Below are 25466 nucleotides of genomic sequence, written 5' to 3'. Positions count from 1 at the left end.
ACAACAACAACACAAACACAATAATGAACTATTCCTTTCTGCTTAAATTTAAATTAAGCGATTGTAACAGAATAATGAGAAGTAAAAAACAAAACAAGAAAAAAACAAAGATATAACTTTGACCTTAGCTTCCAAATGAATAAATAAACAAACAACGAACATACATGTATGGAACTATTTCTCAAAATTTAAACAAGAGCATAAATAAACGCCCAGCCAATCAAAAATCAAATGTACATCTGGGCATTTTCTTGCTCCCAAATTACCATGCTACTTGGATGAGTGTCTCTGATTTTTCGAGTGATATAGGATGTTTTGCAATATTTCACCAATTCTTGTTTCATTTATTCAAACTTATTCTTTATATCATTTTTGATAGCCGTCTTTTATTCAGACTACTGTTCCTTAAACAATAACTTCAGCAAAAACGCCCCTGTTTCTAACCAATTAACTTCTAACGCCGTCGGCGCTCTGTTTATAATAACCCTTAATTATATGACAGACAGACAGACAGACAGACAGACAGACAGACAGACAGACAGACAGACAGACAGACAGACAGACAGACAGACAGACAGACAGACAGACAGACAGACAGACAGACAGACAGACAGACAGACAGACAGACAGACAGACAGACAGACAGACAGACAGACAGACAGACAGACAGACAGACAGACAGACAGACAGACAGACAGACAGACAGACAGACAGACAGACAGACAGACAGACAGACAGACAGACAGACAGACAGACAGACAGACAGACAGACAGACAGACAGACAGACAGACAGACAGACAGACAGACAGACAGACAGACAGACAGACAGACAGACAGACAGACAGACAGACAGACAGACAGACAGACAGACAGACAGACAGACAGACAGACAGACAGACAGACAGACAGACAGACAGACAGACAGACAGACAGACAGACAGACAGACAGACAGACAGACAGACAGACAGACAGACAGACAGACAGACAGACAGACAGACAGACAGACAGACAGACAGACAGACAGACAGACAGACAGACAGACAGACAGACAGACAGACAGACAGACGACAGACAGACAGACAGACAGACAGACAGACAGACAGACAGACAGACAGACAGACAGACAGACAGACAGACAGACAGACAGACAGACAGATAGACAGACATTTTATTTGACTTGCACAATGTACATCGTCAACAACACATGTGGTTGGTATTGATATATGTTAACATGTATATGCGCAGAAAACAATTGTCGACAAACATGAATATTTACAAAACAAATATATACAGAAGTACAGAGGATGAACAATTTGAAAATTAAGTTATACGATTTAACAAATTCAATCTAATACTCAACGGTTCCTTAACAAATAAACAAAGTTTTATTATTTCAGACCTATTGGTTGATTGAAGCAATTGTACATACTTCATAACAGATGGATTATTATAGTAATATTTTTTAATGTATTTCTTTCTTATATCAACAAATGTTGAACAATTACATACAAAATAAAATTCGTCCTCAATATCCGTGGCATTACAACAAAGACAATATCGTTCTTGTTTAGCAATATTGTTTCCATTATATCTACCAGTCTGTATACGTAAGGGGTGAACAGATAATCTTAATCGGCATAGATATAACCTTAAATTTTTTGGAACTAAGTCTAGGTAAGTCTCATATTCAAGATTTGACTTGTTTTATAAATATCTAACATTGAACTATCTTCTAGTGTACGGTGCCAATTTTGTTTATATGAATCAATAATTCTGAATTTTAGAATGGGTTTTCAAATTTAAACATCGATATCATGAACACTGTTAAAAACATAACTGAATCCGTAATCATCCTATAATTTTTTGATGTTATAAATCCAAATTCGACAGCCTCTGGCGTAATTTGAAACTCCAATGTTGTATACAGTTTTGATAACTATGTTATCAGAGGCTGCTATTTTAAACCAATATTGTACGATTCGTATGTATCTATGTATAACGAGAGGATATCTTCCTAACTCACCATAAACACATGCATTACAGGTATTAGTTTTAACTCTTAAAAGCCTTTTACAGAATTTCAGATGTATCCTTTCCAATTCCTTAGATTTCGTAAAGCCCCAAACTTCTGCTGAATAACCTAAAATAGACCTAACGAATGCGTCAAATAACTGACATAGAATTTTTGGCTTTAAATCAAAATCTTGACATTTACAAAAAATATATTCAATGCTTAAGAGCTTTGCCAATTAAATGTTCTTGATTTAAATTTAAACTACCTGTATAATTAAATACAACACATAGATAGTTAAAATCATTTACAGTTTCTATAGCATGGCCATTGTATGTCCACTTTTCATTTGGCAATAATCCGCCTCTTTTTCGAAAAACCATTATCTTTGTCTTATCAATATTAACTTTCAGTCCCATTGTATTACAATAAGTATATAAATTATCTAAATGGTTCTGGATTTCCTCTGGTGATTTACCCACAATGGCCATGTCGTCTGCAAAAAGTTATAAAATTAAAACAATGTCATCTAGTTGCAAACCGGAATCAATATTATTTTGCAAAAACAGCTCAAGGTCTTCTACAAATATAGAAAACAACAAAGTGGACATAACTTCTCCTTGACGCAAGCCAACAGCATAGCTAAAGTAATCTGAAAATGAAGATAATTATTTTACTCATGACTTAACTTTTTGGTACATATCTCTCACAATTCTTAATATTTTGCCTAGAATTCCACATTTAAACAGTTTTAGCCATAAAGCATTTCTATAAATAGTATCAAAGCATTTCATGATATCGACAAAAGTAACATACAAACGTTTGTTTTCAAATACATAATGAGTTATCAAAGAATATAAAATAAATATTGCGTCAGTAGTGGATCGTCCTTTTCGAAATCTGAATTGGGCGTCCGAAATTATGTTGTGTTATGTACAAATATTTTCAACACGTTTATTTAAAACAGTCGTGAATAATTTTGACAAACAGCTCACTAACGTAATTCCTCTATAATTATTAACATCGGATTTGGAACCTTTTTTTGAAGGGGAATAATGATACCTTCCGTCCACTGGTCCGGAAAATAACCGGAATTTAGTATATTGTTAAATAAATCACATAAATGAGATGACAGGATGTCAATAGATTTTATAAAATATTCATTTAAAATGTTGTCACATCCATGAGCTTTAAATCGTTTAAGTGATTTTACAGCAGTTGTTATTTCATGTACCGTTATCGGTTCATCTAATTCAGGATAAACATTATTAGGACGATTAAAATCATTACAACAATTAAAACTTTCCGCTTCTTAATTCGATGCACCCATATTATCCGAGCTAAGCTTCGAAAAATAATCTGTAAATTCCGCTAACGGTATATTATTAGATCTATTGGTTTTTTACTTAAAATATTTCCAAAATTCCCTTGGTTTACTTTTCCTTAATTCTGTAATTTTATCCTTCTTCGTTTGTAATCGCAACATTTTTTTCTTTCTGACAATATTTGTATACATATTTGTCTGACTTAAAAATATTCTGTTAGTGTTTGTTTTATCAGTGTTGAAGCATCGAAGTGCATCTAAAAATAAATTACGGGCATCTATGCATTCACTGTCAAACCACTCCTTTTTTTGTACTAGATTAATTTTCGAAGGCAACATTATCTTTTAAAATACACTCTATCGAAAACAAAGGGTCAGCTATATCACGAATACTGTTTGTAAATAAAAGTAACATATTGTTCACCGAAACCCTGCTTAAATTATCTGTGGTATTAACAATGCTTTTAAACAAAGGCACTCGAGAAATAATTCGTGAGCGAAACTGCTCTCTAAACGTAGAAGCCCATTTATACCTAATCTCTGAATAGTATGAACCACCACGAGGAAAGTCATAACAGTTCAGCGAAAAATGCAGTGGAGCGTGATCACTCCATTCATGGTAAGGACATATTGTAAATGATTTAATCTGGGAGAAATTACATTCTTTTGTTAACAAGTAATCAATGACTGAGCAACCATTATTAGACAAAAATGTATATTGGTCAGTATGACCTATACGACCGTTAATAATTCGGTAACATACCCCTTTACAAAGATCTAACAATTTTATCCCGTGGTTATTATGTGACCTGTCATTGGAGGCCCGTGCAGTTGTGCTATCGGAAACATAATCAGGACAATCACAACAATCATTTAACTTATCAAATATAATATAATCACTCTTCTGACCGACTCTACTTTAAATCGCCACAAATAAAAACACTACATAAGCTATCATACATAAACAAATCATTTTCTAAAATATCTAATAAATCGACATTAATACTGTTGTACATAGCTGAATCATCTCCCCAGATATAGGCTCCACATACATAAATATCGTTCCGGGTATTAAAAATAAATGATCAAGTTTAAGCCATATAATTGTATCTAAATGATTTTTAAATATTCGTTTTCCATCTCTTAATTGCTCTTTATAATATAAAACAATTCCCCCACTATTTCTACGGGCTATGTCGGCAGCAAGGTTAGTCAACCATTGTTCATTCTCTCTCGTACTTGATAAAGCGTTATCTTGTTTCTTATTTTCAGTTTCTCCTAATCCAAAGTCGCCAATACTGAGCATGTGCTACAAGTGTGAAACTTTCATTTCGTTTGGATAATAGATCATTATAAACACGCTCTCCTCAGTGAATATTTAGCTTGATTTAAAATCTTTTAAGTACGCCATCAAAGATAGTTATGCCGCTTTCCTGATTAAAAGAACATTGACGAAGTTTTGCTGATTGAAGAATTTGAAGGAACTTAGAGAGTTAATATTTCGCTCAAAGTTTTATTCAAACTAATTTATGAAAAAAGTGTTCTACTTGATTTGTTTAAGTTGAAACAAGTAACTTTAGCATTTCATTAATTATTTAATGTTCGTGATTTTTAGAGAAATTATATCTTGCTTATACTGTTTTAAATTGCGGTTTTTAATTGTGTTGTCATCGTCAATTTTGTATTTGTTTCCAGTTATATATGTTTGTGTGTTTTAAAGTAGTATTATGTATCAATTATTTAAAACAATTTTTCCATTAAAGTAATCTATGTAATTTTGATGATTAATTTACGTTTTTAGCAAAGAGACAGATCTTTTTGATGTTTTAACAGATCCGGTACAAGATATGTGAGAATCCATTTAAAATGCATAACAGGCAAGATGCGATATTCCTTTTGTTTGTCACTTTGAACTTTCTGAAATAAATTATTTGTCATAATATTTCGTGAAATAAGTTGACCATTGGGTGGTTTCAATACCGAGTAACATTGTTTGCTGTAATATACCATTGCATTTCTTAGGTCGGCCCACGATTGTACACGAGACAGAATTCGGGTTATGGCATTAAAACACGTAACAAAACATAGATTAGCGTTAAGGCTTGAGCACAAAATCAGAATACGTTTAAATTATATTATAAGTAATAAAAAGTCCATGATACGTATTTTAAGAGAAATACAAACATTTTCTCTCTTGGTAATTGATGAAACTTGTGTCTTTTCATTACTCTCTGTACAGTACATCATGAAACTGAAATAACGTTATATGCCTGAATCCAATGGCAACTGTTTAAATGATTTTTACCGTCAGTCTATTAAAAAAGCACTTTACATATCGCCTTTTTTAATATAAAAAGTTATGCTGCTGTCACTCAACATCATACAATTCTTTATTTTTTCACATGAAATGAATCATGGACATAAAACCATTAATACAAACCAACGACCTATTAATAAAGTGTGTTTCGCTGATACGCACATCATTAAGTAGAAACTAGTTTTCATTTAAGACGCTTGATTGACAGCCGTCGTTTCAGTGATATACGGGAAACTGTGTTATAAGCAATTACGTACAAATGACGCCCGCCGTGGTATGTGGGAGAGAATGTACATAGTTCAATACAGATACGGGATCAGAAACGTGTGCAACTAATTTACTAAATATGCACTTGATTATTGATAATTGTATTCTGCTGTCTATACTTTTTTAACCCATTTATGCCTAGTGGACTCTCCCATCCTTCTAAATTGGATCAATTTATTTCCAAAATTAGGGATGTCTAGTATACTTATTTCTATATTTCGAATATTTCTAACAGAAATTCCTTTAAGCAAACAGCGCAGACCCAGATGAGACGCTGCATCATGCGGCGTTTCATCTGGGTCTACGCTGTTTGCCAAGGCTTTTTTACTAGACGCTAGGCATAAATGGGTTAATGTAGCGAGCTTAGAGTTTTAAAAGGTTATTACGTAATTATATATATATATATTAAGGTTTGATGAATGTGTTAGATTATAAGAATCCCGAGAAAAGAAGAACAAATTTATTTCAATTTTCGAACTTCGTAGTAATAACACCATTCTAGTATTGTTAACCCTTTCAGTGCGGGAACCGAATTATGAAGGCCTTTGCAAACAGTTTGGATCCAGATGAGACGCCACAGTACGTGGCGTCTCATCAGGATCCAAACTGTTTGCTATTCTGATAGTTTTCTTTGAAAAAAAATCAAAGAAAATGCTAATTTTAGAATTTCAGCAGACGACATTTTAGCAGAAGACAAATTTCCCAGCATGCAAAGGGTTAAGCATTTGAAAGATATCTTCAGCTAAAATATGACGCATTAATTTCTGAATACATGTAATGGAAAGGGCATCACAGAACATCAGGAGATTGTTATGGAAAGAGCATCACAGAACATCAGGAGATCGTAATGGAAAGGGCATCACAGAACATCAGGAGATTGGAAAAAGTGAATTGTATCTATATTTAGGCTAAAACACTAGTGGCATCATTTTTATATGAGTTTCAAGAGCACAAGATTTATATTCAATATAATTGTAGTCTAACACATATAATGTTGGTTGCGTACAACGTTTCGCCCTCAAGCCATACATTTTGCTTAGTCCACGCTGTTCCCGTGCCCTCGATATGTTAAAAACAGATTTCGAGGGAAAGAATCCCAATTAACATACTGGTGGGAATATGTGTATTTGAAATGACGAAAAGTTTAGCAATTAACAAACCTTACTGATAACAAATGGAAAGTTAAAAGTCATTCTGCATTGAAATGTTATAAAATGACGTTTGTGACAAAAGTTGGCCACTGTTTTCAAATTAAATGCACCGTACAGAAATAGACAAACATTTGTCCTGACAATGTGAAAAATCTAAGGTTCTTTTCTACGAATGATCAAAATCGCTAGCATTTTGCTATTTCCCAATGGAAGGAACGGTAATTAAACGGCTATTCATTAAACGAACGATGGTTATGGCTTCTTTAATGGTTTTATCTGTATTACATCTGACGGTCTGTCCATTGAGCGACACTCTAAAATGGTTCGTTTCTCTTGTATAATTTCAGTTGACGCCAGCCAAGATTTTAAGTTGAAAATTGCCAAAGACGGCCAGCCGATGGTGAACGACGTTCCCAAGGTTTCTTACGCTCAGATGCCAGCCCCTCGTGTGGGACCAGCAATTCCCAGCCATGAACGAGGGGTCCCTGATGAACAACGTCTCATGAACTATTTGTTCCAGGGATATGAAAGGACGGTGAGGCCGGTGCGCAACGCCTCGACTCCCGTAGTCATCCGGATGGGCCTAACATTAACACAGATATTCGACATGGTAAATATGCAACTGTTTGTATCATTTCTTTATTTACCAGTTTGCAACCTCAAATTTATTTAAACGTTAGTAAGAGAATAATAATTTCCTTCAAATACATGCTGCTAAAATCAATTTTGCCGAAATCGTTGCTAATGGATATCTGGTAAAATAAAGCAACCATGAAAGTCGGTACTCTAACGGGCTGGTTACTGTAGTATGTATTGTCTACATTAAAAAACTGATGATACAAGTTTGAAACTAGAATTTATAATATTGAATATACCGTGTTCCACCAGAGCTCTTTCAAACAAGTAGAGTATGAAATGACTCCGCATAATTTTTGGATGAATGAACGATGTTTAACCCTTTCCCTCTCAGAAGCAAAGTGAAAATAGCTATGTGCAAACAGCATAAGACCAGAATAGCCTGCGAGTGACTCGCAGTCTGTTTGCTGCTCATCAGTATCAAAGGGTTGGGAATGAAGCCTTTTCAACTTGAATCTAGTAAGAAAGATTTTGAATTAAATTTAACTTCCATAGGGACTACACATGCGTAAAAATACGTATCTAAGTGAAAAAGGCTAACCAATACCGTATTACGATGCTTAAAGGCCCGGTCACACCGAAGTAACGGACGAGAAACGGACATAAAATCATTTTATCCGTTCGTGTCCGTTCTTATCCGTTTAATGTCCGTTTCATATCCGGTGAATCAGCTCCTTGTTCGGCGATGTCCGGTGACATCCGTTCCGTCCGTTTGGAAGTTTTGAGCATGTTCAAAATTTTCCGCCGGATAAAACGTTCAGAGATCTCCGTTTGATGTGCGGTTTTCATACGTTAGTTGACGGTTTGTTCGGAATTCGTGCGTTACACCTCCTGTACGTATCCGGTTTATGTCCGTTAATGTCCGGTTGTTCTGGTCCTAACGCATGTTCAACAGATAATAACGGACAGTTGACGTATATACAAGTGCGAGGAGTGTGGCGGAACAAAACTGTTGACATTCATTTAACCGTAATTAACCCGTGAGTCGAAGTATCATTTCATTTTGGTACGCCTTATGAGAAGGACATATGCAATGGAGTGTCGTGCTCGCATTCAATTAGAGTGTCAAGCCACCCTCGTGCAGGCCCAGATTGACCTTTTGGATGCTAATCTGGCTATGCATCGTCTTGCTCAGAAGAGAGCAAGGAGACGGAGGCAGCGCAGATGGTGGATCAGGGCTTGGCTGGGCCCCGAGTGGAGGCGTCAGTTCGGTCTGTATGACCAACGCGTTTTCATCAACATAATGAGAATGCCACCCGAGATGTTCGATGAGATTCTCGCACGAGTGGACCCAAGGATAACGAAACAGCGCAACAACTACAGACTTCCAATTTAACCAGGGATGAAGCTAACAATTGCGCTGCGTCATATTGTGTCTGGATCAAAGTACCGTGATATGCGATTCGGCTGGAGGGTACCCCACAACACAATTACTCTTCTCGTGCCAGAAGTAAGTACCGCTTAATTTACTATAGTGCTAAAATTAATTGTAAAAGGCTTCTGTTAGCCATTTTAATATATTTGTATATTTTAATGTCTATTTCTATCATCATTTTGCATGAATTGTATTGTGTTTAGTTATTGGTATAGGATAAAAGGCAAATAGATGAGTGCGCGCACTACAACACTAATACCATTAGTACTGTATTGTGCGCATATCTTGAAATGCACACAGTTATATGCACCGTTTATCAAGTAGTATATGTTTTACCTAATCATCCACTCGCAATAAATCATGGATTATCTACTGTGTCATACACGTATAATCCACGCTAGCTTATCATACTGTTATCTTTTACACGTCAGGTGTGTAGAGCAGTCATAGATGAGTATGCTGGCGAGGGGATGCCGTTGCCAACAACAGCTGCCGATTGGACGCGAATAGCGGACGGCTTCAGTGACAGCCGGAATTTTCCCCGTGCGCTGGGTGCTATTGAAGGCAAACATACTGCCTGCAAATGTCCACCAAGATCCGGGTCTATGTATTTTAACTACAATAAGTACTGCTCCGTTTTCCTGCTAGCTCTGGTTAATATGACTACAAGTTCGCCTGGGCCGTGGTGCTGCATCCGATGCACAGTTGTGGAACGAGTCAGACCTGAAGGCAGCAGCTGATAACGGAGAACTTGACCTGCCAGAACCTGGAGCTTTGCCACATGATACTGAGGATGTACACTCATTTTTCATCGGAAAGAAAAAATAAAAGTGTTCGACCGGCCAAGATTTATTTATTCATTTATTTTATTTTTGGCGTAAGTGTACATAAACATTCATAATAAAGAAACAAACAAGCATATGCATTAAAAACAAAGCAAATAAAATTATGATACTTTATAATATAAATAAAGCATAACATAAAATAACCGTTTTTTTGTACGTTGATGTTCGGTTCTTTTCCGTTTCTCTCATGTTGGGAGATCGTTATATCCGGTACTAATGCGCTACACTGCCGTTTTATCCGGTAAAAGTCCGTTACTCGCACGGTAATATCCATAAGCCGACCGTTAATTATCCGGTAAATATCCGTTAAACGTACGTTTATTTCCGTTACATCACCGGTACTTGTGCGGTCATTGTGTGTTTTCTACGCTTCACACACCGATTGCGAGCGTCTTGAGCGGCAGAGCAGGTAAATTTCATCACCGGATAACCAAAATCTGCATATTTTGTCCGTTTTCTCTCCGTTACATATTCGTTAGTCGGTTTGACCGTGCCTTAACCAAGATGATATGGTATGCAGCTTTAACGTTATTGAATAATTAGAAGAATCAAACAAATCTCAAAGTGATAAGAACCCTCGTATCGCGTAAATAATTGCGAAAACCGTAAACACACTATACAACAGACTGACCCTTCATTTCCAACGGTTTTGTTTGCTAAACGGCGAACGAGGAGCTGTGAAAAGGGGGTAAGAGAAGACTTTCATTCAACAGAAAATATCAGAAAAGCGGAAGGTGTGCGGACTGCACAGGCTTATCTGGGACGAAACTTAACGCACATGCATAAGAGCGATAATAACACAGAAAGTATCACCACGTTCATTTTTATAGTCATGGAATAATAATTTAATATTAACTGACACACAGAGTGGTGAATGCATTATCCGATCCATTAAAACCGAATTGAAACCATCGGTTAGCGCATTGAAAGCATTTATTTGATAACAGTGTCAACGCATGGCAGTTTATGATTGCTTTTAAGTATTACTGTTCGTAATATTTGGCAAAGTCTCGAGTGAACATAAGTCACCCTCCGGTTTAATTTCTCAGGTTTGTGAAGTAATTGTATAATACTTTATTTCAGTCGTATGTGTTGACCTATAAGCTGATTTATATTTTCGTTCGAACTTGAATTTTAATATAATGCGCAACTTGAAATGAGTTTCGGTTTGCTGATAGCTTTAAAAAAAAAACTCTGTTTTTATTACAAAGTGTTTGTTGTATTGGCACGAAGTGCTATTTTATCAGGTAATATGATGTGTGTTTGTTTTTATTTCGCTGATAAGAAGTGCTTAAGCAATTACAAATCGTCATATGGTATGGATATGTTGAATATTTTACAATGTCGACACTTGTTGAAAAATTGACCAAAATTTGTTTTAATAAAATATTTCAGTAGTGTCCTTATTAAAATTGGCCTACCATAATTGAGCATGAATAGGGTTATTTGGTGTCGGAGACTTCTAGGATAAGGCATCCGCAGTTGTCTGTTTAGGCAATAACTGGATGAGAGTGTGTACAATCTTTATGTCATTGGGCCGCGCTCTGTGAGCAGGGCTTAATGCTTAAACACGTTTTTCAGTTGTGTTTTTTGTGAAGGCCAGTCTTAAGCTTTTAACAATAAAAAACTTTAGGATGCATAAAGTACAACTTAGCTATAATTGGGCCGTGCTCTGTAGAAAATGGGTTTAATGCATGTGCGTAAAGTGTCGTCCTAGATAAGCCTGCTCAGTACGCACAGGCTCATCCGGGGCGACACTTTCCGCTCTAATCATATTTTTCGTTTAAAGTAAGTCTCTTCTCGGCAAACATCCAGTATATAATTCTTTAGTCACGTCTATTGTTTCACATAAAGATGCCAATCAAGAGTATACTCTTGCGGCGGAAGTGGTGTTCCAATAAGGTCGTTGATTGACCATTTTTTGTGCATGCATTAAACAATTTAAGAAAAGTAAGCTTGACAGAAAATCCAGCTTTTCTTTTGCATGTATTGCTTTTACTAGAGGTTAGCAAATGTACCGTTTAGCACAGGTCTTATTATTAAACAAAAGTGCACATATTCATGTCATTGTATATGTTACTTGAATTAAAGCATGCTAGTCAATTATATGTGACACATAATCAACTTTGGTATATTTTCTATAAAGCTCTGTGAAAAGGGGGTTTAATCCATGTACGTAAAGTTTCGTACCAGATTAGCCTGTGCAGTTCGCACAGGCTTATCAGGGACAACACTTTCCGCCTTAACTGGATTATTGCTAAGTAGAGATTTTCTTTAAACAGAAACTATCAGGAAAGCAGAAGGTGTCGTCCCATATAAGCCTGCGTGAACTGCACCGGCTTATATTGGACGAAACTTAACGCACATGCATTAAACCCCGTTTTCACAAAGTACGGCTCATATGAATCATAAATGAAAATTGGTATAAACGGAATTTCGACTTACGCAAAATACTGATTAATCGACTGATAATGGATTCTTAACTAACTGACTCAAAAATCTAGGACCATACCTACCATACATGGTGTGTAATCAATAAAATACATTTCCACAATGACCCATGATGACAAGTAGAACAATAAATGATATGAAATGCTTTGTAAAAGTAAATCAACCATGTTGATGCTTTATTTCAAACCATTTGTTATTAACCGTTTTATTTAAAAAATGCTCGAATTGCCAATTTACTATTGTATTGTATATTAGATTTCATAAACGCCAATAGAAACTGCTATAAAGCTTGTAAATGGTATTTATAAATAAATAATAACCCACGAGGTTCCGTCAATAACTTGGACATTATTTATTGGTTTAAAATGGAATTAAATACTATTGTAACCGTGTTGGTTATTTTCAAAGATGATATATTTCAGTAAAGGTTTTTAAATAATAGTACGCCAAACACATTTCTTGTGGTTAACAAACGACAAATCCCATTTACGTCAAGAATGACTGATTGGGACCCAACAATAGAACTGATTGTATGCTATTGCCAGTTCCAGTGGAACCCCGCGGGATTTATAATTTGCGGCTATCTGTCAATAGCTAATTATTGTGGGACTGATGAACTGTCACCTGTCTCCCCTGTGAATATTGCGATTTATCTTTGCCACCCCTTGATTGCGGCGTCCGGAACAGGGGCGAAAATTCGAGATTGCAACCACTGCAATGCATACCAATGAGCACGTGGCAATGTTCTTTTATTGCGGATTTAAGGATTTACCAAAGTCAACTTTCCACATTGGTTGCAGCTTATTCTAGCATGGGTTTGTGTGTATTTGAAAGAGTGCTATTGAGAATGTATGCAACCGATTTGGTCCTTTTGTATTCGTGAAACTCGCTGAATATCCGAGGAAACAGGAGAGCTATTACGCGCAACTGAACCGATAAATGCTTTTTAGAAATACCATTATAGATATTGAAAATTTTACTCCTCTTCGGATTCAATGCGCAGACATATTTATTATAATGTTTCTTGTGAACCATAGGGAGAAATCTGTTCTATACATACATGCAAATATATTTTAGTTCATTGCATTGCTTTACGTGCATTGGTTATTGCCCATTAAAATGGAATCGTTAATAGAGGAAAAGGCTCTATGTAACAATAGAATGAAACCCTATCGTAGAGACAAAATATTGACACGCAATGTTATTTATGAACTGTTTGAAGATTTTGTGTTGGTCTGCAGTTTGGTTTTGTTGCGGCACGGCAGAAACGTGAGCAAACGCATTTATTTTAAAGGGACTGTCAACCGCGATTGACGAAAAAAGAAAAGTTATAAAATATCGTATTTTTTTACAATTATTAGTTTATATTGATTAAAATATCACGACTGGCATATTACATTACTTGAAAAAAAGTTGTTATGTTTTCATATTTTCAGTATATTCGGTAATAAAATTTAATGGGTATGTCTACCAGGTAACTAACTACCATTGAACTATAAATAACGCAAGTAGATTGATCATCATCGTCACGTGGTAAACCCAGGAATGCAAATTATGCATGCGCAATGTATTGTATATATTTTTTATATAAAATGATCAATCTACTTGCGTTATTTATAGTGTGTATATCGTTATATTACCTATTTTCGCGATGAACTTTCGATTTCACATGGCGAAATTTTATTACCGAATGTACTGAAAATATGAACGTTTTTTCAAGTAATGTAATATACCAGTCGTGATATTTTTATCAATATAAACAAATAATTGTAAAAAATACGGTATTTTAAAACTTTTCTTTTTTCGTCAATCGCGGTTGACAGCCCCTTTAAGGCTATTCATTTAATATAGGGGATCGCGTTAATGTGGCAAAAACACACGTTCGTCGTGCGAATGATATCGATACTTCATGTCGAGTATTTTTATATGGCCGATATATAAAACTTAAAACAAGACGATATTGAAAATAGCCGTTATGTATTCGTTAATGTGTCTGTCCGCACATCGATATTTACATTATTAAAACAACTTCAATACATGTTTTTACTTTTATAAAAAAAAATAACAATCAATTACAATAAGATATACGAGAGAAAAACAACAGCACTAACTCCGCATCTCAAACAATACTATTATCCTTTGACTTGTTTCTAATTGGACGCATACTAACTAAACAAGTATTTTTTTAAATTCCCTATATGCACCAAAATGCGCAGATTTGCCGCATATAATAAACAATTGCTTTATGCATCACATAAACTCATGTGCTACGATTCACTTTCCGTCACCAACAGGAAGTTATCAATAAAACTAATGTGTGTAGTTAAAATGACTCAAAATTCTGCATTTCCCGTGAAATAATATTTGTTTTGTGTCATTTCGCAGGACGAGAAGGACCAGGTCCTGGTAACAAACGTCTGGCTCGATCAGGTTAGTGTTCTCCATGTTGTGGACAATATAGGGGCGGTTTGAAGGGGTTTGTATGAGCGATAATGTACTACAGGCAATTTCCTTTGTTACTTTGTTAACACTTCAGGTTTGGAAAGCATGGTGATTTTTTTTAAGTTAAACTTGTATTTATTCATACCTGTATTTGTTTTTTCTACAGCTATTCCTGATGATCATTTCACATCATTTACAAACAAAAAGAGGCATAGTATAAATCAAACCAATTATTTTTGAAACAAAACATAACATAAAAAGATACATTCCAATTAATTGTACAACAAAAACGAAATTGAAATAGTGCATAAATGTTTGTTTAACATATTACTTTGTGTTCCTTGTAAACCATAAACATAACGATGTATGCGTCGACTTAGATAGCTTTATTCGAAGGCAAGCAATAACAAAAATCAAATATTATTTGACTCTAAATACGAAGGATACAAAGATGTTGTTTATGGAATCTGGAAATGCCTCTTCAACATCCAGACTATTATATCGAACGATGATAGTTACAAATTCATTACTCGCAGCACGCAATATCCTGTCTACTGACCAACGAATCCTAACATATTGATATTGCAATGTATGTGTGTCGTGATTCATTTTTCTTCCCGAACGACCGGAAGCGATTATTTCCGTTGCCGCCACTGTTAATGAAGATAACGGCTTCCAGTAATTGTGGTCATGGCATTTGAAAAAGGTCGATTGGATGACTAGTCTTAAAACAAAGACGCATGCTTTATGTCATTCAGAATCGAATTAATTAACACGATGACATATCCATCCATGGCTGTTGGCAACGTAGCAACAATGGCAAAATTATTACACAATTTGGTGCGTTCGCGTTGAAAACCTTCTTACTACTTACATAATGAAATAGATAAGAGATTTCATTAACATATGTATTATATATGACTATTAGTAGATTATATACCTGACGACACAATGATCTATATTATAGGCTCTGGTGATTACATTCTTGTTTAGGAAAAACGTCTTTGCAAGAGAAAGCTATATCACCATTCTAACAGTTTACCTTTCTTAAATATAAATTGGAATATCAATAAAGTGTATTAGAAACAATCTGTTATAACAGCACTTTCGTAAAGTAGCTCCCTTCTAGTGAAGAAGAGTCAAATTTTAGCTCAATATGAAAGGTAATTATAATAATACAAACGAATACAATACAGTAGACTCGGCCAATACCGGACTCTCTGAATCCCGTATTTTCTGCATCTATTTCTTTGTTAAAAAATGTTGAATAAACCGAACTCTCTCAAAACCGGAAACCGAACGGATATCTCCGTGAATTTGGTCATTTTCAACGTAAAATACATTGAGTACACCGAACGGTCCAAATTCTCAAGATGCCCGAGGCGTGAAAATAACTTTACCTAGTCAGCGCAGCGCGTGCGGTGTCATACATTTTACTCGCGCAATCATCGATAATCTGATTAAACATGTCATAAAGGTGTCAAGTCGTTACCGCGCTAAAGAAGTCCGATTAAATAATGTTAAACAAACTGTGAATGTCTATAATAGACGTGCGGTAACACCAAAAGTGATTGACTCGATCGTTTTATTAAGCTTATGATAAACAATTTAATTACAAAATTAATGCATGCCGTTGCGGCGATCACTTTCTTGTGATCTTCTCGGGTAGTTTAAAAGATCTTATAGCCATGTTTTTAACGCTTAAATGGTTGTTTGTTTGTTTGTCAGATAAAACTGTGAGAAATATGACCGTTAAATATCCATCCATCTGTCTGCAAATGCATTCATTGCCTTTTTTTCATTTCAAACGCATCTTCAGCATTAATAATCTTAAATCTACAAGTCTTCTCAAATTGTTATTCGTTAAATTGTCTTTGAGGTTTAATTAATTCAGAGCTATTTATAGCGAACTCGAACACGACTCACTCGCCTATATGACAAATGTCACGTATGTACATGTATTAAGCACCACACTGAATTTGGGATTAATCAAAACAAGTCGGTATGGAATGTTTTTTGCTATTAATTGAATAAAAACACATTTTTGAAGAATACTTTAAACATAAACCTTACATGAGTACAGTTATCACATGGTACATGTAAATGTATATGGTTTGATGTATTCTTATATGATTTTAAACACAATGCATACAATGTATATTTCGGCAATATGCATACTCTTAGTAAACCGGAACCCTCTGAAAACCGGACGATCAGGCCGGTCCCCAGACCGTCCGGTTTACAGAGAGTCTACTGTACTTCACTTAATTATCCCTAAGTCGGTCAAAATTTAAACAGGGTGAATCGCATGTGAAGAAACACCGCATGATGGTGTGTGCCGTCTATCAAAATGTTTTGACAAAGAGTTAATGGGAGTACTCAGAGGACATTACAACACTTAATTTCAAAATCCCAGATCCTTCTTTTGCTTACTATCTTATAGTTTTGTATTTGACATTGAAATTTCAACATCGTCATTTTGAAATATTTTCTGAAGGATCATACACGCGTTGATTTTTCTGTTATGTGTGGTGTGAGTGTGATTTTTGCTTGAACGAAGTCTTTAAAACACATAATACGGATATACAAAGATGTTGACAAATACCAATAAAAATATCTTGTGAAATGTTTTATTTTGATACTTTCAATTAGTAAAACATTGAAATATATACTAAACAGTACATAAATATGTCGTGCACTACCGTCAAATATCCAATGTCTCTTTCTCACTGGAGACCGTTCTAGAATGCTTCAAACACAAGTACATTTTTATCACTGTATGGCTGCCACACGTAAGACTTTATGACATCCTGACTTTATAACTAAGGACTCCGCTGTCAATCAATTTGTTAAAGTTTATCACTTACTTTGTCAAATTTTGCAACATCTCAAAATAATTGGATGGTTACAACCATAAGCACTGAAGAAGTGTTATTTCTTTAAAATTACATCCTTGGTTATTTGACTTTTTGCGTGAAAGTAGTGTATATTGTCAACAACAAAATGATTAAGCTTATACCAGCTTTTTCTGTATTGCCTCGTTGCAAAGTTGAAATTATTTTGAATTAGTGAATAATAAACCACATAGTAATTGATTTGTTTTACGTAATTTGATTGATTTTAATTTGGATAACAATGATGTGAGGTTATCGTTAATTGACACTTATTTTTTTTTATCTAATCTTGTCTAAGTCTGGTAGTGTCCTGTATTTAAAATACAATTGGCCACATACTATTTATAAAAACAAATGAATTGTAACACTATTTTTTCTCCTTAAAATGTTTCGTAAGTTTCGCTATTCTTATATTTGCAAGTGGGGATATGTATCTGAAAAAATAACAATGCTAACTCAAGCTATTACATGCATCTTAACAAATAACAATGCCAACTAAAGCTATAACTATAAAATTATGAATGTATAAGTATGCAAACGAAAGATGAATGCAGTATGATATAAGTTAAAACTTAATAGGTAAGAATATGATCTTTTTTAGCTAAATGTTTACAAAACATAAATTGCAATTATATTGTATCATATTAAGTTACACATTCGTGAGTACAATTGGACTATCGCTGATGATCAGATGACTAAGTCATTGTGTATAGTATATGATAATAATTATGTAAACCATTAATGTATAACTACTATCTTTATGTAGTCATTCCGTTTAATTTTTTTTAATTTTGCTGTTTGATGTAATACATTCGCATTACATGCGCATATTCCATGCAGTATCTAGTGTAGATTGCTATTTGAAATCTATTGTTTTCGCAATGATATAATATCATTACATAATTATATACTTTGAGTTCTACGTTTTCTTTGTGAAGGAATGGGTAGACGAGTTTATGCGATGGGACCCGGATCAGTTTGCCAACATCACCACCATACGCATCCCCTGCAACAAGCTCTGGCTCCCAGACATTGTCCTCTATAACAAGTAAGGCACACAAAACCAGTAGACATACATCGTCCTCTATAACAAGTAAGGCACACACAACCAGTAGACATACAGACATATCGCCAACATACAATACAGTGTTTGCTATTATTTAAGAACATATTATAGAGACACTTACACTTACTCGATTGAAAAACTATCAATATTAGTTCTCCATTTGCAAAATGTACATTATGCTATTTGCATAACAGGTAAAATGATTTGCCGATTAACTTCTTAGACCAAAGTGAATCTTCACACACCAAACTATCACTACTTCATTTTTCTGAATGTATGTAAGCATTAAACAATTGCTGTTATTCGCCAGCCTATCGAATCTTAATTGTGTTAAAATAAAGCATGCATATTAGAAGACCTGTCACCGTCTATATTGCATAATACTACAGGGAGAGAAATTCAATTATGCTCACGTTTATATGGTCTCAGATTGTATGACTTATCTCCCTTTCGTCTCAGCCGATTTTCTCATGTCCCGTACTAAGAAAGGAAGATACTTTAGTGGCAACTATATCGAATATTTATATTTGATCGTATGTTTTTATATCTTCTATGTACGCAACCGTATATTTAGTAATAAGTTGAAAAGCCTAACCCTTACATGTACATTACAATTAATGGGCATTGTTCTGAGAAAACTGGGCTTAATGCCAGTGCGTAAAGTGTCGTCCCAGATTAGCCTGTGCACTTCGCACAGGCTTATCAGGGACGACACTTTCCGCCTAAATTGGATTTTTGCTAAGAAGACACTTCATTTAAACGAAAAATGTCATAAAAGCGGAAAGTGTCGTCCCTGATTAGCCTGTTCGGACTGCACAGGCTAATCTGGGACGACACTTTTGTATTAAGTCCAGTTTTCTCAGAACGCGTCTCATTTGAATACTTACCACATTTACAGTGCCGCCGAGTACACAGACGGGTTAATGCCTGCAAATGCCATGGTCAAGTACGACGGCAACATCTTCTGGCCCATACCGACCAAACTGCAGAGCTCTTGCAAAGTTGACGTCACTTACTTTCCGTTCGATGAGCAGGAGTGCTACATGAAGTTCGGATCTTGGACTTACGATGGATTTCAGGTTGATATCATTTGGTCGATAAAAACATACATGTACGAGTTGCCATTAATATTTATTTGTACATGTATTTGTTATGTATTGACAATGTGTACCTCATTATCTGCCTTGGTACTTTTCGTTATTACCGCTCCGTCCTTGGGACCTACAGAATTGTTTCGTCCCAAGCAAATTTGGTTAAGTCCATATACTTGTTACAAATTATGGAAATAAATTTGTGTGTTTCTGCAATTTGAACAATTATATCCTCAATTAGTATACATACATGTATTATCTTCAAAAAAATGTCAAACGGCATTCTGAAAAAAAAAGAATACTTTTCTTGACAATAAGACGTTTATCGTTTTGATAAAAAATTGACTTCCTCATCTTTACAAAATGACTCAAATGATAAGAAAAAAGAGACAAATGAAATCGCTGATACTCTGGCGTGTGTCAATATTCTCTTTCTTAGACAAAGAGGCTTGCTTTTTTATGAAAAGTCATCTTTATTTTCGCTGCGTTTGATTAACGGATCGTGCGATGATGTTTTGCATCCCTAGCTAGATCAAAGCGCAATTGCGCAATTATATACGTCCAGGCTTACTCGCGACAATATAACAATTTATCATAGCTATTGTAAAATAAAATTAACGTTTTCAGTGGTCTTTAATTCGTTAATTGATTAATATAAATACTTGTTTTCGTTTAACTGACGAATTTTATTATTTACAAAATAATACATGAGGCAAAAAGTAATGTGAATTCTGCTTTAAGCATAACCTTATTGGTAAGATCATTTTTAAGTTACGGAATATCAATGGCCATCATTATCGTGGATATGTATACATGAGGACGAACGCTCTTGTGCTATAAATGCTTCGTATCAAAACATGAGCTCGTTAAAAAATGGTCGTAATATTACAAAAATGAATAGTTATTTGTAAGAGCCACACAAAATACTTTGAGCCAATATTAAGATAGTAAAACACAGATGTTTGCTTAAAACACCCAGGTACGAAACTCGAACACTTTTAAGGGATAACCTGTGAAATAGATGAGGTATTATATTTTCACAATTTACCGAGGTTTCCCTCTGTCTGCAGGTTGATATTACCAATCGAACCGAGAAGGTCGATCTAAGCAACTACGTGAACAACGGCGAATGGGAGCTGCTGAACATACGTATAGAGCGTAACGTCGTGACGTACGCGTGCTGCCCGGAGCCGTTCCCGGACGTCAAGTTTTACATCCACATCCGGCGTCGTACGCTCTACTACATGTACAACGTTATATTCCCGTGCATCATGATGTCCGCCCTCACACTGCTCGTGTTCTGTCTGCCACCTGACTCCGGAGAGAAGATTGCCCTAGGTGAGCCTTTGCGCTTTGGAAAACCAGTGATTTGTAGTCTTAATTTGTGTCGCGTTCTGAGAAAACTGGGTTTAATGCATGTGCGTAAAGTGTCGTCCCAGATTCGCCTGTGCAGTCCGCACAGGCTAATCAGGGACGATGCTTTCCGACAAAACTTGCTTTTTTGGTAAGGAGGGACTTCCTTGAATCTAAAAATACCATAAAAGAGGAAAGTGTCGTCCCTGATTAGCCTGTGCGAACTGCACAGGCTAATCTTGGACGACATTTCACGCACGAGCATTAAGCCCAATTTTCTCAGAACAAGACACATTTGTTTTTTGTTTTTTACTTTATTGCATTACACGTCGAAGGCTTTTTTATAGGCACTTTCGATGCTGTTACTTTGAAAGAACTGAGACTTGGTGTCTTTTGAACGACATTGTGAACGCTTCTCAACTTGTTATTAACCCATTTATGGCTAGTGAACTCTCCCATCCTTCTAAATTGGATCAATATATTTCCGAAATTAGGAATGTCTAGTAAATGCATTTCTATATTTAGAATATTTCTTACAGAAAGTCCTTTAAGCAAACACCGAAGACCCTGATGAGACGCCGCATCATGCGGCGTCTCATCTGGGTCTACGCTGTTTGCCAAGGCTTTTTTTCTAGACGCTAGGCATAAATGGGTTAAACTTTTCATCATGTGACATGTATGTATTCGATTGTTAAAACAAGTGAACACATTTAATCTTAAATAATAAACCCTGATTTACAAGCATATTGCACAGCATAGTATTATAATTCAGTGCGACAAAGTAAAAATGTTATACATCCGACGTAAAACATAGGTGTCATGAAATATTAATTCGTAATTATTTATATCATACTTGTATATCGAAAACAGTGTATTCCATAAAATATTCTACATACACGTACAATTACGAAAACGTCGAAATATTATTGTTATGCGTGTCTTAATGTTTCTGTATAGAGTCTCCTGCTGCCGCTACGAATTGAGTGAGTGACACGTCACTTAATGACTTTTAAGCATAGGTGCGTTTACGCACCTATGCTTATGGTATATACCACATTTCGAAAATCCACATCGATCGGTTGCCCATTATGAAGCCTTACCTGATAAAAAATCTGACGAAATATCTATTTAATTTAGTATATGGTCATTCTTACAATTTTTTTTGGGAAACGTTTTTCTAACGTTTTCTTCCAAGAATATTGCTGACACCGTTTTTAGTGAATTTTTCTAAGACCGTTTTATGTCAAAAAATCTTCTTATAACCTAAAACAAATTTCGTTCGTAAAACAATTCTATCTGCACTATAAATCTCAATCTCCTACGCAGTGGCCTCCCTTATACTAGAAGTTACTGACCGGGCGAAGCAAGGGAAGTAACTGCTGTGAGGAGTTTCTATAAAAATCTGCATTCAGAAATCTGTATTCAGAACTCAATCTGTTGTGCACGTCTGCATCTAACGCTTACCACAAGTTTTACGACTAATTCTTGACGCAGACGAATTGGGTAGCGTCTATTTTCATTTGTGAAAAGAATAGTTCGATACAGATCTGTCCGTGCTTAAATTTTGAAAGGCTTGGGTAATTATTTTTCATAAGCGTTTCAAACACTGATGTAAATGGAAAGATTATCTATTTAAATAGTCGATAATTGTTTGAAATTATTGATTTGAGAAGTTCGCGGATGGCGATATCGAACTACATTATACCACGTGACGCCATTCTTCCCTGTATCTTGCACCTATGCTTTTAACGCCACCGGCGCTCTCGTTATTTACAGGTATAACAGTGCTATTGGCGTTCTCCGTATTTATGTTGGCAGTCGCTGAGAATCTCCCTGAAACATCGGAGTTCGTTCCGCTGATCAGTAAGTTGTCCATCAACTGAACAATAATAATTAGGTTTGCTATAGTAATGGGTAAAATATATATTAAATAGTTTTTCGTTTATCTAAAACAATGAAGCGTGTTCGTTCTTTGAAGATATGCTCAATTATTATAATAACGAAGTTTACTTTACCTAACTAAAATTGGTCGCCTTTTATTTTAAAAAATATCTTTACTTACAATTGTGCAAATCGTTCAACGAAGAATTGTATGCAACCTCTCAGTACGTTTGTAAATATACTCAACGTTTGAAAATTTATACACATGAATGTTTCGTTTGTACACTTACTTACCGCTTATCTGTACCTAATTTCCAGGTATCTACCTCACTATTGTGATGGCCCTGACCTCGATGTCGGTCATTATGACCGTGTTCGTCCTCAACCTTCACCACAGAGGTCCAAACAAGAGGGCTGTACCGAGGTGGCTAAAAAAACTGCTGCTAAACGGGATGTCCCGGTTCCTTTGCTTGCAGGAAAGTAAACACGACCCTGGGCGTTACTACGACAACGAAGAACGATTCATAAAAAATGTGTCGCTGAAGATTACGCTTGACAACATTCAACAGGCTCTCGAGAATGAGGCTAAACTAGAAAACATTGAAACGATGAATCAAGCAGATACCGATCTTTCAAATAATTCTTCGCATTTTGCGTCACCTCTAGACAGAGAACGTATGGACAATACTTCCGATGTACAGCGCAGCAACCACGTTGATTTCGCCCGATTGGAGGGTTCTGACTGGAATCAAGTGACAAGCTCGATATATCCTTCTCAAACGCAACACTACTATCAGTTTGACCCGCGGACAAGTGAATTCAGTTCTGTAACAGGAGTAAACATTTTCCCAAACGCAGTGTCAGAAATAATCTCCTCTCAGACCAACAACCGACTGGGTGTCCAGGGCAGGCAGGACAACAACCACAAATCGAAGCGCCGCGCGAAATCTATTCTTTCGAAAACGAACGAAGAGATACTGACCTCTCTGAAGAGGATTCTGGAAAAGCACGAGAAGGAAGATCGAGACTATGAGGTGGTCCAGGAATGGAGGCGCGTGGCGCAATGTGTCGACCGCATCCTGTTCTTTATCTTCTTTATTGCTACCTTTTCTTCTACCATTGGTATTCTGGTGATTGCCCCTGCGACACAGTACTAGGGCGGCGAGGTTGTATCGTAGCCGAATCTTCCGCTAATGAAATTAATGAAACAGTTATTGAGCATGCAATGTTTGCGAATGTGTTTTCTTCTGTCAAATACGAATATACACTTGCATTAACTTACTCTTCAAAACTGGTGTGTGTGTGTGCAAAGCAATAATAACGTTATAATTCTATTTCTAATGTTCACAGTCAAATCGTTACCATTTATGGCGCTTGCATGCAACATTTTATATTAAAGTATTTTCATAAAATCACAAAATATCGCAGTAAATCGTTAACTATTTGTTCGCCGGCTTGCAATCGTGCGTCTTTTGGAATTCAGTACGGATAAAACATGTAGAAACTTTAGTTTTCTTAAAAACGTGATAGGTGAATAGTCACAAATATGTTTGAAACAAACAATGTGTGTTAAAATGTTTCAATCCTTCTTTATCGGACATCATGAGTAATACAAGCTACTTTCAAAACGCACTGTAAGCACCTGGCGTAAATGTAAATCTTCAGTATCGGATGGATTAATCGGTTGAAGCTGAAAATGGAAATATCGGTTTTGTAAACACTTCCCTTCATGTAAACATTTTCATTATGTATATTGAAACAACGTGTCTGAGACAAGGTGACAATAAATACCAGGAGGAAAGTTACATAATCCCAAGGTGAAAACCTTGTTCGTTTTATAAAATACAATATTGACATGACATTTGCTTGAAACGACGTGCTTGACATAGAAGTGATGTGTGCATGAATCAAGCATGATGTGTTGTATTATCATCTGGAATTAATAGCCCTAGTGTAAAGTAATATACCAAACACAATTACATTTTTAAACATGAATTATTATGCACTAAACAGGATGATCGGGATCAACTCTTAAATTTGTTTGTACTTAACCTTATTTAACCCCGACGTATTTAGTATGTTTGTAACACGAATTTCAAAGATTGTACATATGCCCTAAGCAAGTTATGCCAGAAAATACCACACTGCATGTCAGGAAAAAATATATTGACCTATTAGTATGTGCATTGTGTGCGAGTCTGTCTTTAATGAGCCTTGGTTATATACGATGGTATATGCCAATTAATTTGCTTTTACTCTAATAATACGAAACTATCTCCTTCGACCTTTAATTGTACTATTTACATTTGACCGACCAGCCGATGACTTCTACGCGAAAAAATGCATCTCAATTTTATAAT

At 35.7% G+C, this 25466-nt stretch overlaps 2 protein-coding genes across 2 annotated transcripts in view; both read left to right on the top strand.

Annotated features, from left to right (window-relative positions):
* LOC127880267 (uncharacterized) overlaps positions 1-25466 on the top strand; it is a 536299-nt gene that overhangs the window by 201012 nt on the left and 309821 nt on the right. The window lies entirely within an intron of this gene.
* Positions 14675-24867, top strand: LOC127880268 (neuronal acetylcholine receptor subunit alpha-10-like). The gene is made up of 6 exons (XM_052427604.1): positions 14675-14809; positions 18654-18763; positions 19680-19860; positions 20943-21210; positions 23002-23088; positions 23425-24867. The coding sequence occupies exons 2-6, from the start codon at positions 18672-18674 to the stop codon at positions 24261-24263; spliced, it is 1467 nt and encodes a 488-aa protein (XP_052283564.1). The 5' UTR covers positions 14675-14809; positions 18654-18671; the 3' UTR covers positions 24264-24867.

The sequence above is a fragment of the Dreissena polymorpha genome, chromosome 4 (genome assembly GCF_020536995.1).
Source record: "Dreissena polymorpha isolate Duluth1 chromosome 4, UMN_Dpol_1.0, whole genome shotgun sequence".
NCBI classification, from domain to species: domain Eukaryota; kingdom Metazoa; phylum Mollusca; class Bivalvia; order Myida; family Dreissenidae; genus Dreissena; species Dreissena polymorpha.
This window is presented reverse-complemented; position numbering and strand designations above follow the sequence as displayed.